Raw genomic sequence first — 15,673 nt, forward strand, 5'->3', positions numbered from 1 at the left:
GAGCCGGCGTACAGTTTTTCCGGGTCATGTGGCCAGCATGACTAAGCCGCTTCTGGCGAACCAGAGCAGCGCACGGAAACGCCGTTTACCTTCCCGCCGGAGCGGTACCTATTTATCTACTTGCGCTGATGTGCTTTCAAACTGCTATGTTGGCAGGGACCGAGCAACGGGAACTCACCCCATCGCAGGGATTTGAACCACCGACCTTCTGATCGGCAAGTCCTAGGCTCTGTGGTTTAACCCACAGCACCACCCGCATCCCACCTGCAACTACTCCCATATATAAATGTTCTGTTTTTGGCCTTGCCACCCAGAGAAGTAGGTTCATCAACTCCTCCTGACCTGGGTGGGATCCAGGTCAAAAATGGCCTTTTGGTCCTCTGCTTGCCTCCATGAATGATGACGATGGATTTCTGGAATGGAAAGAATCTCTATGGAGCTGCAGCAGCAGAGTTTGACTTTTGTCTGGAAGCAGCCTCGATGAATTCTTCTGCTGTGTAATCTCAACGCTTTTTGGGCGTCTCGCTGACACCTCCCGGGCTGTTTTCACTGCCCTTTTAGGGGACCCTGAAATGACATTTCTTTGTGGGAAGGCTGCAGTCTCCGGGAAAAGCAGTCGCTTTGCACAACCAATGTCTCAGAAGCTTCAAATCTCCAGGGACGGCTGAGGGAAACCAATTCAGATCCCCCCCCCCAAATCAATTGCCTGAACAGGAGCACTCAGGTCATTAAAAAAAATGATTTGGGGACCTGGGCCACGCCCTGTGAGGCCCCGCTTCCCCCAAACCAGCCCCCCAGCCGCCCATAAAGCTAATCCCCACCCTATAAGGAACAACCCTCTGGTCTCATAGAGGCGAAACATTCGCAAACAGCTCCAAAGCCATGCTTTCAGCGAAGGTTTCCCAACAGAATTGGCTCGCGGCTTCTCAAATATGGTGAGGAATTTGTTCCTAGCCCCGGAGGGGAGGTTGTGAAATGATTGTGAGAGTCTTGTTTCCCTCCAGGGAAGGGTTTTTGGGTTGCAGGTCCCCTGGTGATGGGCGAGGGGGGGTATATGGGATGCAGCAGCAATGACGTCCTCGTGAATCAACATCCCTCGCGACTCCAATGTTTGGACGGGTTCATTCCACATGGATCACCGGGGCCTGTTTTATGGCTTCCGCTGCCTTGTAAATCGCCCGGCCGGCATTTTCGGAACGAAGGCTCTTCACGAAAGTTCACCACCGACTGACCCAATAATGGAAGGCGTTGAATCACCGCAAAAATATTTGGATGGAAAAAGGAGGCCCAGATTCCCAAAAAAACACTTGACGTTCCAGCTTCTTTGGAGAGGGTGCGATCCGGTTTGCGCCCGGGGTTCTGAAAGGAAGCCTCGCATCAAAGGAAGGGAGCATCAGAATCATACGATTGCAGAGTTGGAAGGGACCCAGGGGTCAGCTAGTCCAACCCCAGCAGTGTAATGTTGCTAGGCTCTCTTATCATTCCTGACCATTCTTGACCAATTCAGCCGAGGCTGGTGGGATTTGGGGGTGAGCTCCCGTTGCTCGGTCCCTGCTCCTGCCAACCTAGCAGTTCGAAAGCACGTCAAAGTGCAAGTAGATAAGTAGGTATCGCTCCGGCGGGAAGGTAAACGGCGTTTCCGTGCACTGCTATGGTTCGCCAGAAGCGGCTTAGTCCTGCTGGCCACATGACCCGGAAGCTGTACACCGGCTCCCTCGGCCAGTAAAGTGAGATGAGCACCGCAACCCCAGAGTCGGTCACGACTGGACCTAATGGTCAGGGGTCCCTTTACCTTTACCTTACACATATGGAGGGGGCCACAGGTGACCCCCCTGCCCCCATCCTGGTCTTTTGCCTTAGTTGGACATACAAAATGGCCATGTTTGGAGGCTGATTGGAACCTCTGGCTGATGTTTTGTGTTCAGACCAGTTGCCAAAAAAGCAAAAGCCAAAGGCTCGTTTGGAGAAGGAGCGAACTCACAAAGAGAGCCTTCTTGGATCAGGCTGAAAGCCCGATTTGAACTCTAGAGGTCCAGCGCCGAGGGCCTTCTGGCGCTTCCCTCGCTGCAAGAAGCCAAGTTACAGGGAACCAGGCAGAGGGCCTTCTCGGTGGTGGCGCCCGCCCTGTGGAACGCCCTCCCATCAGATGTCAAAGAGAACAACAACTACCAGACTTTCAGAAGGCATCTGAAGGCAGCCCTGTTTAGGGAAGCTTTTAATGTTTGATGCATTACTGTATTTTAATATTTTGTTGGAAGTCGCCCAGAGTGGCTGGGGAAGCCCAGCCAGATGGGCAGGGTATAAATAATAAATTATTATTATTATTATTATTATTATTATTATTATTATTATTATTATTCCTTTTGCATGTGATAGAAAGTGGGCGTGACCTTACCTGTCCACTACTACTACTACTACAGTGGTACCTCGGGTTACATACGCTTCAGGTTATATACTGTTCAGGTTACAGACTCCGCTAACCCAGAAATAGTGCTTCAGGTTAAGAACTTTGCTTCAGGATGAGAACAGAAATTGTGCTCCGGCGGCGCAGTGGCAGCAGCGGGAGGCCCCATTAGCTAATGTGGTGCTTCAGGTTAAGAACAGTTTCAGGTTAAGAACGGTCCTCCGAAACGAATTAAGTACTTAACCCAAGGTACCACTGTATTGACCCGTCACTTTGCAAGCCTGAGCTCTGGAGGGTAGGACCTGAACCAACGGTTGGCTTCAAGTTCCAAGAAAGGAGATTCCAGCTAAATATGAAGAAGAACTTTCTGCTGGTAGGAGCTGTTCGACAATGGAATGGTCTCCCTTGGAGGTTTTCCAGCGAGGTTGGACGGTCATCTGTCCTGGATCTTTGAGCTGAGAGTAAGCCTCTGAGACCCAGCAGCTGGAAACCACAGATGGAAATCATAGAACTAGAGTTGCTTGGGACCCCTGAGGGTCATCCAGCCCAACCCCGGCAAGGCAGGAATCTCGTCTCAAGCACCCACAACAGATGACCATTCGACCTCTGCTGAAAAACCCGCAAGGAAGTCCACAACCTCCCTAGGGAAATGCAACCGTTGCTGCCGCCGCGCTCTGTTCCCGCTTTGCGGCTTCCCAAAAATCGTTGTCCGGTTGGGCACTGCCGCAGAGGGCAGAAGACCTGTCCTTTGCCCCACACACCCTAAGCGTCTGCGAGTTATTATAAACCTGTCTGCTCCAAGGAAGAAAAAAACACACAGCCGACTGTCAAAATCTTTTTCTTCTTTTTTTCCTTTTCTCTGTTTACAGTACTTCCACGTCATTGGTGACTTAACGTTGCCTCGGGTATAAAACCAAAGGTCTGGGCCAGCCAAGCCCAGCTCGCTGGAGAAATTTGCCACCTCCAAAGTCTCTGACTTCCAACCACGATGCCCGAAGCCTCTCGCCTTGCCACCAGCCTCTGGGTGCTGTTCCTGCAGTCTCTCCTGTCCGGTGTGGTTGACCTGCGACCCCACGGCCCCCAAGACACCCACCCGCAACTGGAGGCTGTCAAACAAAGCATTCTGGAGCGGCTTGGGATGGAGAAACCTCCCAGCGTCCGAGGGGCTTTGGGTCAAGGTGGGCTGCAAGAGGCTCACCTGGTCTACCGGGAGATGCTGGCACAACTCAGAGCGAACCAGACCTTGCCACCGGCAGCGAAAACTGTTCATACCTTGAGGGCGAAAGGTAAGCTTCATTGCATCCATAAAGCTTTTTACACAAAATTTGACATCGTTCAGTTCACTTTCAATCTCATAATTCCTTACGTTTCGATTTCCCAGCTGTGATGCCCCTGTTGTATTACTTTACAAGCTGCCGTAACTGCCATTTATTTTATACTGCATTATGACTTATATTACTGTCATTTATTTCCTTCCCTTGCCTGTTATTCGAATCCTGATCGTGGTTTCATTTGACTGTCGCTTTCTCTCTCTCTCTTTCTTTTTAATAATATTTTTATTAAACTTCCGAAAAATTTACACAGAAAATTCCAAATGCATTTTAAAAAGAGATTTCTTTTCCATTTTCGGCTTCCGAGAGGTTTTCCTTATCCCTCTCCAATTCTGCTGCATTTTCACTCTCTTTTAAAAATCATAATCGTAACACAATCGCCTCTCATTCTTTCTGCTGCTCATAGCTCAAAACCTGGTCACAGATTCTTCCTGCTGTAATTTTTCTTCAAATAATCCGAAAAGGGCTTCCGTTCTTCAAAAAAATTAGATTTTCTGTTAGATTTTCTGTGCAGACTGTGTTCTTGCTAGTCAAATCAAAAGTTAAGATTGCAATGGAAATGCTTTGAAGATTATATAAACACTGTTCACAAAATAATATGCTGATATGTATAGATTGAGACTATAGAATGTATAAGAAGAATGATGTGCAAATGGAATATGAAAGAAAATCAGATAAGAAATGCAATGCAATGATTTAACATAATAGAAAACAGAAATTGGGGTGTGGTGGAGGGGAGCGAAGCGTGGGTGGTGGGAATGTAATTTCATCTGCCGTATTTTTCGCTCTGTAAGACGCACCAGACCACAAGACGCACCTATTTTTTGGAGGAGGAAAACAAGGAAAAAATATTCTGAATCTCAGAAGTCAGAACAGCAGGAGGGATCTCTGCGCAGTGAAAGCAGCAATCCCTCTTGCTGTTCTGGCTTCTGGGATAGCTGCAGAGCCTGCATTCGCTCCATAAGACGCACACACATTTCCCCTTACTTTTTAGGAGGGAAAAAGTGAGTCTTATAGAGCAAAAAATACGGTATATTATTTTTTGTGGTTTTCTTTTGTTTCTTTTATATCTTTGTGTTTTGTATCTTTGTGTATTATTGTATTGTGTGTATCAGAAATCAATAATAATAAAAAGATTGTGTTCTTGCTAATAAAGAGTTAACATGGCCTGCTCTGTGTGATTTATTGCTGGCTCGCTCCTAACATCTTCCTCTCTTCATTCTCTCCACAGTTAAGCTTCTGGGCCATGAATTGGCTGCAGGTCCAGGGGTCAACAGCGACCCACTCAGGCCCCTATACGGCCTGGAAGTCTCCAGGACAGCAGCGCTCAGCCGGGACCTCCATGTCTTTCGGGCTGAGCTGTCTCTGTCCAAGAAGTTCTCAGACGTCCCCGGCATCTCTCAGCTCAACTCGACCATGTTGGCTCGCGTCAACATCTACAGACTGGCCGGTGGGGATGGAGAAACCGCCACGCTCCTGGCCTCCCAGGTGGTCTCAAGGACCACACCCGTCCTCAACCTCAGAGACGCCGTGGGGCAGTGGCTAGCCGGGCCCGAGCCGAGGCTCCATTTGGGTCTGGAGCTTCCCACAGATGTGGCTTCCTCCGTCCTGGAAGGGAGAGAGTGGCTCCCGTTGGACATCGAGACGCAGGGGCACAGGCAGGTCCGGAAGCGGAGGCAGCTGGACGAGGAGTGCGGCAAAGGCGACACCAAATGCTGCCTCCGCTCGCTCAAGGTCTCCTTCGCTGACATCGGGTGGTCTGACTGGGTGCTAGCACCTAGCAGCTACTCCATGAGGTTCTGCGAGGGTTCGTGCCCCCACAACTACAAGCCGGCCAGTATGCATGCCCAGATCAAGGCCAGGCTCCATAGCCTGTCCGGGGAGACGCCAGCCCCCTGCTGCGTCCCCGCCGCCTACGAACCCATGGTCCTCATGCACTACGCCAGCGATGGGAAGGTGGTGACGCAGCTCTTTGATGACATGATCGTCACACGTTGCCATTGTGCGTAGCCCGGCGAGGGCGGAGAGAGGGGTTCTGCGGGAAGCGGCGTCCTGTCTGTCTGGAGCAAGGGGACAATAGGAACAGCCCAGGATCAGTGCCATCTCTGGTGCAAAACAGCACTTTTCGGGAGAATGTGTGTGTGATGAACATCGCCTCTTCTTGCCAGTGCATTGCCCAATTGACAGCTCCTTTTTACTGCTAGGTCATTTCCCCTCAAAAGTCTGTCTTAACCCACCAGGGACCTCTCTTATCAAAAGCCTGTCCCAACCCACCAGGGACCTCATTTCCTAAAAGACCATCGCAACCAGTCAGGGACCTATTATCCCGAAAGCCCTTCCCAACCAATCAGGGATCAAGGACCTATCTTATCTAGGCCATCTTTTCTCGAAAGTCTGTCCTAGGCAACCAGGGACCACTTTTATCAAAAGCCCATCCTAACCGGGGTCTCTTTTCACAAAACCCTGTCCCAACCAAATACCGTATTTTTTGCTCTATAAGACTCACTTTTCCCCTCCTAAAAAGTAAGGGGAAATGTGTGTGCGTCTTATGGAGCGAATGCAGGCCGTGCAGCTATCCCAGAAGCCAGAACAGCAAGAGGGATTGCTGCTTTCACTGCACAGTGATCCCTCTTGCTGTTCTGGCTTCTGAGATTCAGAATATTTTTTTTCTTGTTTTCCTCCTCCAAAACTAGGTGCGTCTTATAGAACGAAAAATACGGTACCTCTTATCTCAAAAGTCTGTCCCATCCAATCAGGGTTGGTCCCCTAAAAACCCAACCAATGGGGCATCGCAGTGTCAGCATTACAGGTTACAAGCACTTTAATGCAGCAAACAAAGAACTTTATTTATAAGTGGGTGGTATTAAATGTGGAGGATAAGTGGTAATTCTGGGGTTCTTTGGGGGTGTATATGTCAAAAGCAGGGTCTTGCAGGGTGTGTGAGTGAGAAACAAGTTTGATCATGTCCCCCTGTTCTCTGAACACCTGTCAAAAAACCCCAACCTGTTTTGTGGTTCTAAATATGTGTGTGTGTGTGTGTGTGTTTTTAAAACCTGGTCCTCTTATTTATTGTTAACTTATTCTCATTTGTGTCGCCAGTGTTTTGGATGTGTTGTTGGTTTGTATTATTTATATAAGATTTATCTGGGTGGGGAGTAATGAAAAGAGCAATAAAAAAATTCTCCAAATAGGTCTTGTCTATGTTCTTCATTCTACAGGTAAAGATTAGGGGCTGCAAACAGCCTCTCCACTATCTTGTACCCAACACAGAGAACACCCAACCCAAATCTGTCCCCAAATCCATTGGAGATTTCTAATGTTTCATCCAGCTGTTCCGAATTCCTTCTATAAAATCCTGGGGAATCTTGGAAGTATCATAGAACTGTGGTCCAACCCTCTGCAATGTAGAAGTCTTTTGCCCAATGCGGGACGCGAACTCGCAACCCCGAGATTAAGAGTCTCACTGTGTACCGACTGAGCTATCTCAGTAAGGAGGAATTACGACCGCCCACATCAAAACGGTTTATTTATTGCGAATCTCTCCCCACTGCAATATCTCAAAGGATTTTCGCAGTGAAAACATCCGGAATAAGGAAACAGTTGGGAAACGATTAGTGTTAACGTAAAAGCAATTCCATATACAGTGGTACCTCAGGTTACATACGCTTCAGGTTACATACGCTTCAGGTTACATACGCTTCAGGTTACACGCTCCGCTAACCCAGAAATAGTGCTTCAGGTTAAGAACTTTGCTTCAGGATGAGAACAGAAATCGTGCTCCGGCCCCATTAGCTAAAGTGGTGCTTCAGGTTAAGAACAGTTTCAGGTTAAGAACGGACCTCCGGAACGAATTAAGTACGTAACCCGAGGTACCACTGTATAAATATGTGCATACACTTACGAAGGGAGGGAGGGAGAAACTGGAGTTGACAGATTGGTACACACGAACCGGAAAGTCGTTTGCGGACAAACGCCGGCTCCCTCGGCCTGAAAGCGAGATGAGCGCCGCAACCCCATAGTCGCCTTGGACTGGACTTAACCGTCCAGGGGTCCTTTACCTTTACCCCGAGTAAGACCATTGATCCAGCCAGCCAGGGTTTTTGCTCCTCTGGATAACAGTGGTTCTGTTTTCCTAGACATATTTTCGTTCTGGAGGCCCTGAAATCGAATCCTGGAACATTCTGCCTGCGAATCTTTCCCCGATAAACGGCCTGTTGCTTTAAGGGTCCCTCATAATTGTAATTATGTCCCTCATAATTGAAGAGGGGCATGGAGAGCCGCCTTAAACCAACTCAGCCCTTTGGTCCATCTCACTTAATAATAATAATAATAATAATAATAATAATAATAATAATAATAATAATAATAATATATTATTTATACCCTGCCCATCTGGCTGGGTTTCCCCAGCCACTCTGGGTAGCTTCCAACAGGATATTAAAAACACAATAAAACACCAAACATGAAAAACTTCCCTAAACAGGGCTGCCTTCAGATGTCTTCTGAAAGTCAGATAGTTGTTTATTTCCTTGACATCCGATGGGAAGGCGTTCCACATGGTGGGCGCCACCACCGAGAAGGCCCTCTGCCTGGTTGCCTGTAACCTCGCTTCTCGCTGGAAGGGAACCTTCAGAAGGCCCTCGGAGCTGGACCTCAGTGTCCAGGCTGGAAGATGGGGGTGGAGACACTCCTTCAGGTATACTGAGCTGAGGTAGCGGCTCTCTGAGGTTTCAATGCCATGGATTGAACTTGCTGCTGAGCTACTCACCTTCCCCTGCAATATAAGGTGCTAGTTCTCAAGACGCTGAGCGTATTGCCAAGGGAAATGTGCTGGCTGGGTTTGCATGCCTTGCCCTTTCTCATAATAATAATAATAATAATAATAATAATAATAATAATAATAATAATATAGTTTATACCCCGCCCTCCCGGGCCAGAGCTGGGCTCAGGGCGGCTAACACCAGTAAAATTACAGTAAAAACATAATGGGGGGGAACCAATTTAAAATACAGGTTAAAATGCAATTTAAAATGAAGCCTCATTTTAAAAGTAGCACATAGATCAAAACCAGAAGGGTCAGACTGAGTCCAAACCAAAGGCCAGGCGGAACAGCTCCATCTTGCAGACCCTGCGGAAAGATGTCAAGTCCCGCAGGGCCCTAGTCTCTTGGGACAGAGCGTTCCACCAAGTCGGGGCCAGTACTGAAAAGGCCGCGGCTCTAGTTGAGACCCTCTACACGCCTCTGCTCCTAGTTCATCCTCACCCAAACGCTTCTACCGGCCCGGCCTGTGTGACTGAACCGCACACTAGAAATCTGGGTGCCTTTTCCCCCGGGGCCAACCTCGCTGTGTTGGCTGGGAGGAACTGTTGTTGTTGTTTAGTTGTTTAGAAGTGTTCGACTCTTTGTGACCCCCTGGACCAGAGCACGCCAGGCACTCCTGTCTTCCACTGCCTCCCGCAGTTTGGTCAAACTCATGCTGGTAGCTTCGAGAACACTGTCCAACCATCTCGTCCTCTGTCATCCCCTTCTCCTTGCGCCCTCCATCTTTCCCAACATCAGGGTCTTTTCCAGGGAGTCTTCTCTTCTCATGAGGTGGCCAAGGTATTGGAGCCTCAGCTTCACGATCTGTCCTTCCAGTAAGCACCCAGGGCTGATTTCCTTGCGAATGGAGAGGTTTGATCTTCTTGCAGTCCATGGGACTCTCAAGAGTCTCCTCCAGCACCAGAATTCAAAAGCATCCATTCTTCGGCAATCAGCCTTCTTTATGGTCCAGCTCTCACTTCCATACATCACTACTGGGAAAACCATAGCTTGAACTATACGGACCTTTGTTGTCAAGGTGATGTCTCTACTTTTTCAGATGCTGTCTAGGTTTGTCATTGCTTTTCTCCCAAGAAGCAGGCGTCTTTTAATTTCATGGCTGCTGGGAGGAATAGCAGCGTCAACATTGCAGCGGGGAGGGGTTGGTCTGGATGACCCTTGGGTTCCCTTCCAGCTCTCTGGTTCTACAGTTCCAAGTTCATTTGCTCATCCTCTGCAGAGGGTTCTCCGAAGCCTTTGCCTCATTGGCGGCCTTGGAATAAGCTCTCTGTGTCTTTCCCTGGCCTTGAGGCTATCAGCGACGGGCATAAACTCTGGGCTCACAGCCAGCCCAGCAAAGAGGCTGTAGTCTGCAGGAATGCCAGCCCAGAAGGCAAGGCAAACAGCCTCATCCTGCACCTTTCCCCCTCCGACTTCCTTTCTGGAGCTGAGTTGCCAGGCTGTTACGAGGAACCAGGGATCGCTCAATTTCTTTTTTTAAAAAAAATATATATTTATTGAAATTTTCAAAAAATAAAAAAGAAAGACAAAAAAGAGAAAAGAGAGAAAAAAGAAAAAGGAACAATTAAAAAAGTTTACATTGCTTACTTTCCATAACCAATTTCCTTGACTTCCCCACACCTGCCCTTCTTGTATTCCAATTCCAATTTTTAGCTCAGCAAATTCTTGTCCCCACACTTTACCTTATTTTCTCTAATTCATTTAAATTAACCAATTTTAACTTATAAACCTCAATCTTTATATATCAATACTTATTCTTAAAAAACTTTTCCTAAATTCGCCCCATCAATTTAATTAACCCATTTTAACTTAAAAACCTCAATCTTTATACGTCAACACTTATTCTTAACAATCTTTTTCTAAGGTCGGCCCCAATTCCCTTCCCCGAAATCCCCATTTTTATGTTAGTGGCAAAACCAACTTAATTAAAACAAAATATATTTATACACCCTTTGGATTCCCAAAGCCCCACCACCCCCTTTCCCGGATTCGAACCCCAACCAAAGTCCATCAGTCCATCTGCAGTCAGCCTGGCGACCAGGGATCGCTCAATTTCTCCCCATCTCACTTAGCAACTGCACACACAAAAATTCTCGTTTTAGTTTATCTCTTATTTGTTGCGTTATACACCCCACTCCCCCCCCCCACTCTGAAGTAGCTTGAATTTGCTGTACATGGTTCTTTCCCATTTAATCCACCCGGCACAACGTCCTTGCAAGGTAGGCCGACGAAACAAAAAGGGAAAGGAAATGAGCAGTGCCCTGTGTTGGAGAGATGGAGGGATGGCATCTGATTGCTCCTGGAGCAGCTAAGTGGCGAAGTTTAATCTCAAGTTTGTGGGTTCGAGCCCCACGTTGGGCGAAAGATCCGTGCGTTGCAGGCGGGTCCCTTCCAACTCTGCAATTCTAGCTAGACTGGTGACTGAGAGCGGCCGCCGAGGCCATAACACCGATCCCAAAAGATCTTCATTGGCTCCCAGTACGTTTCTGAGCACAATTCAAAGTGTTGGTGCTGACCTTGAAAGCCCTAAATGGCCTCGGTCCAGTAGACCTGAAGAAGCGTCTCCACCCCCATCGTTCCTCCCGGACACTGAGATCCAGCGCCGAGGGCCTTCTGGCGGTTCCCTCCCTGCGAGAAGTGAGGTTACAGGGAACCAGGCAGAGGGCCTTCTTGGTGGTGGCGCCTGCCCTGTGGAACGCCCTCCCAGCAGATGTCGAGGCAATAAACAACTATTTTACTTTTAAAAGACAACTGAAGGCGGCCCTGTTTAGGGAAGTTTTTAATGTCTGTCGCTGTATTGTTTCTAATATTCGGTTGGAAGCCGCCCAGAGTGGCTGGGGAAACCCAGCCAGATGGGCGGGGTATAAATAATAAATTATTATTATTACGGTATATGGTTCTAAGTCGGTGGTTATAGCACATGGCTGTCTATTCCCCAAGGAGCTTGAGATGGCATATGTAGTTCTTCCTTCTCATCCCTCTCTCTCTCTCTCTCTCTCTCTCTCTCTCTCTCTCTCTCTTATTTTATCTTTTTGTGTGTGTGTTAACTGTTTTCAGGGTGTTGTGTTTGTGTGTTTTTCCACACTCAAGCAGTGTATACATTTGCGAAATAAATAAATATCAGCATAAATATCAGCCCACCCTCATCTCTGAGACCCCCTCAGATACCAGAACTGGCTCCCTCTGGCCCGGGATTTATGGTCCATGTTGTTTTCTCCGAATCTGGATTATTGGAATCATAGAACAGAATACAGTGGTACCTCAGGTTAAGTACTTAATTCGTTCCAGAGGTCCGTACTTAACCTGAAACTGTTCTTAACTTGAAGCACCACTTTAGCTAATGGGGCCTCCTGCTGCTGCCATGCCGCCGGAGCACGATTTCTGTTCTCATCCTAAAGCAAAGTTCTTAACCTGAAGCACTATTTCTGGGTTGGTAGAGTCTGTAACCTGAAGCATTTGTAACCTGAAGCGTATGTAACCTGAGGTACCACTGTAGTAGAATCACAAGAGTTAAAAGGGAACCGGTATTTAGGCAATACAAACAAATTAGTAACCGAATATCGCAAGTACTTGGTCTTCTATATGACCTTGGCAACTCAAGTAGGAATTAAAACAAAAAATTTTTTTCCTTCCAGTAGCACCTTAAAGACCAACTAAGTTAGTTCTTGGTATGAGCTTTCGTGTGCATGCACACTTCTTCAGATACACTGAAACAGAAGTTGCCAGATCCTTCTATATAGTGAGAAGGTGGGGAGGGGTATTACTCAGAAGGGTGGTGGGAATGGGTGATTGGCAGATAGCTGTGATGAGCCTGTTGACGACTCTTAACGACTGCAATAGGTCTTACAGGAAAAAGCAAGGGGTGAGAAGGTGAAAAATGGCTTAGTCATGTATAATGAGATAAGAATCCAATGTCTTTGTTCAGACCAGGTCTCTCCATGGTTTTAAGTTTGGTAATGAGTTGCAATTCAGCAGCTTCTCTTTCCAGTCTATTTCTGAAATTCCTTTGTAGTAAAACAGCTACTTTGAGATCTTGTATAGAATGTCCTGGGAGATTGAAGTGTTCTCCTACTGGTTTCTCTGTCTTGTGATTCTTGATGTCCGATTTATGTCCGTTTATTCTTTGGCGTAAGGTTTGGCCTGTTTGTCCAATATAGAGAGCTGAAGAACACTGTAGGAATTGCCGCTCAGCGGAAAACAGCCCAGAATCCAACTCTGGGCGCTTGGTATCAGGAATATGAAGAAAATGACACATTATTTGAGATTTGGCTGAGGACTAGAGTCTTCAGATGCGCTTTATTTCGTACACAGCACAGCAGAGGCATCATTCTCAAGGCCACCTACGCCTGGTGAATCTGGAATTGAACTTGATAATCAGATAACGCCAATAGTCTTGGACTTTGTTATTTTAACCTCGGTGCAATGGGGACTCCCACAGTGTTTTATAGTTTTGTTTTCCACCTTCTAATGTCCATCTGTTGTCGCAACGGTTCCTCTCTGCAAAATGAATTTAAAAAACAAAACAAAACACCTTTGCCAAAAAAAAAGAACGTCTTATCCCAGACTCCTATTTGTATAAAGTCGATAGGCAGTGAGCTGGAAAGTTTCACAATGTGAGACCTCCTCTCATTTTCATTTTTACCCATGGATGTAATAAAAACTGCCAATCAGTTGAGAAAATGTCTGGTTTTGATAACACCTTTGACCAGACATGGCTTGGTTCAGCAGCACAATGACCAGAGGAGGACCAAAATACAGTGGTTCCTCGGGTTACAGGCGCTTCAGGTTACAGACTCCGCTAACTCAGAAATAGTACCTCGGATTAAGAACTTTGCTTCAGGATGAGAACAGAAATCGTGCTCTGGCGGCGCGGCAGCAGCGGGAGGCCCCATTAGCTAAAATGGTGCTTCAGGTTAAGAACAGTTTCAGGTTAAGAACGGACCTCTGGAACGAATTAAGTACTTAACCCGAGGTACCACTGTATCCCCTATCTCCCCTCTTACAGCAATACAAACACAACATGTACGCTAATAGTTGGTAGAGAATATATAATAGAATAGTGATATCATTCAAATTGTAGAAATAAGCCAATCTCCCCTGGTTTCCTATCTCCCCATGACACCTGACCATTAGGTCCAGTCGTGACCGACTCTGGGGTTGCGGCGCTCATCTCGCTTTATTGGCCGAGGGAGCCGGCGTACAGCTTCCGGGTCATGTGGCCAGCAGGACTAAGCCGCTTCTGGCGAACCAGAGCAGCGCACAGAAACGCCGTTTACCTTCCCACCGGAGAGGTACCTATTGATCTACTTGCACTTGGACGTGCTTTCGAACTGCTAGGTTGGCAGGAGCAGGGACCAAGCAACGGGAGCTCACCCCGTCGTGGGGATTCGAACCGCCGACCTTCTGATCGGCAAGTCCTAGGCTCTGTGGTTTAGCCCAAAGAATTGATGCTTTTGAATTCTGGTGCTGGAGGAGACTCCTGAGAGTCCCATGGACTTCAAGAAGATCAGACCTCTCCATTCCTAAGGAAATCAGCCCTGAGTGCTCACTGGAAGGACAGGTCCTGAAGCTGAGGCTCCAAGACTTTGGCCACCTCATGAGAAGAGAAGACTCCCTGGAAAAGACCCTGATGTTGGGAAAGATGGAGGGCACAAGGAGAAGGGGACGACAGAGGACGAGATGGTGGGACAGTGTTCTTGAAGCTACCAGCATGAGTTTGACCAAACTGCGGGAGGCAGTGGAAGACAGAAGTGCCTGGCGTGCTCTGGTCCAGGGGGTCACGAAGAGTGGGACACGACTAAACAACAACAAAAGCTTATTTCCGGTGCACATCTGGGTCAGAGCAGGCCCATGCACATGAACACAAGCTATTTCCGGTGCTCCTCTGACCCGGAAGTGTGCCAGAAATAGCGTGTTCGCACGCGTATGGGCACGCGCTCTCCCGCCCTCCGGCCCACCGTGCGATCGGCGCTGGAGACACCGGCCTGAGGCGCAGTAAGTTTGCTGACCGCTGCCCTCGCTTTATCATAAACAGTTCCCACACCTCTCCACGCCCCCCCCCCCCAGGTTGGCTCTTGCAAAAACACCTTTGCTTTCCCTGAACCTTCCTCCTAACCTCGGGTTTCCTGACCCCTTGAGCTCAGCAGGCGAGAAAATTGTGTCCGGAAGCTGAGTGGGGCTCAGGAGGGGAAGGGCAAAGGTGGCATTTCTGAAGACGCTCCTTGATCTCTGACTCAGTTAAACAGCCAGCTGGGATGTTTAGCTAGAAGGGATCAGGGATCATCTCTGGAGATCATCCCACGCCAAGCCCTGGTGACTGGCAGTGGGATGGCGCACTCAAGTTCCTAGTCAATATGGAGGCAGTTTCCTCTTGGGAGCACCTGTTTGGCTATTGAGAGAACAAGGTGCTGTTCTAGAGGAGCCGCTCGCCGGAGCCAGCGATTGTTTGTCTGCGAATTAAATTTGTACGCCACTTTTTGTCCAAAGACCACGGTGCAGTTTTGCAACATAAAACACAAAGTGTTTGAGCCTGGCTTGAACCTCTGTGTCAGGGAACTGTGGTAGCTTGTACCTCAATAGCCAAAGCAGAGACATTTACCTGAGGAATCTTTCGACGTCAAGCGACTGATAACCTTGGAGAGGTTCTTCGAAGACCAGAAACCTCCTCAGTTCCACTTTGAGGAAGCCAGAAAACTGGTTAAGCAACTGGAAATTTCCATTTCACCGGCTGATGAAGCCTGAGTTAAAAGATGCCTTTATTACCTGAAAAAACACCTTCCCTCCTTTAAAGAAGTTGAGTTTGAATTACATTGCGTGCTATAGGCAAACCGCAGCCCTGGCGCACACAAAATGCTAGCCAAACCATGGTTTTGTGTGAACAGGCAAGCAATTGGGCTTCAGTAGGGGGAGATAGGAAACCAGGGGAGATTGGCTTCTTCCTACAATTTGAATGGTATCATTATTCTATTATATAAGGTAAAGGGACCCCTGACCATTAGGTCCAGTTGTGGCCGACTCTGGGGTTGCGGCGCTCATCTCGCTTTATTGGCCGAGGGAGCCGGTGTTCAGCTTCCGGGTCATGTGGCCAGCAGGACTAAGCCGCTTCTGGCGAACCAG

General features: G+C 48.0%; 1 protein-coding gene across 1 annotated transcript; it reads left to right on the forward strand.

The window, feature by feature from the left end:
* Window positions 1-3,091: 3,091 nt before the first annotated feature.
* On the forward strand, window positions 3,092-6,427 carry GDF15 (growth differentiation factor 15). The gene is made up of 2 exons (XM_053372355.1): window positions 3,092-3,690; window positions 4,967-6,427. Exons 1-2 carry the CDS (start codon window positions 3,393-3,395, stop codon window positions 5,743-5,745), a joined length of 1,077 nt encoding a protein of 358 aa, XP_053228330.1. The 5' UTR covers window positions 3,092-3,392; the 3' UTR covers window positions 5,746-6,427.
* Window positions 6,428-15,673: the final 9,246 nt, after the last annotated feature.

Source organism: Podarcis raffonei, chromosome 18 (genome assembly GCF_027172205.1).
Source record: "Podarcis raffonei isolate rPodRaf1 chromosome 18, rPodRaf1.pri, whole genome shotgun sequence".
Taxonomy (NCBI): domain Eukaryota; kingdom Metazoa; phylum Chordata; class Lepidosauria; order Squamata; family Lacertidae; genus Podarcis; species Podarcis raffonei.

Excerpts from the sequence above, each read along its gene's own strand:
- GDF15 (XM_053372355.1), top strand. The coding sequence starts at position 3,393 with ATGCCCGAAGCCTCTCGCCTTGCCACCAGCCTCTGGGTGCTGTTCCTG. Across the intron at positions 3,691-4,966 it reads TCATACCTTGAGGGCGAAAG|TTAAGCTTCTGGGCCATGAA; the intron begins GTAAGCTTCATT and ends TTCTCTCCACAG.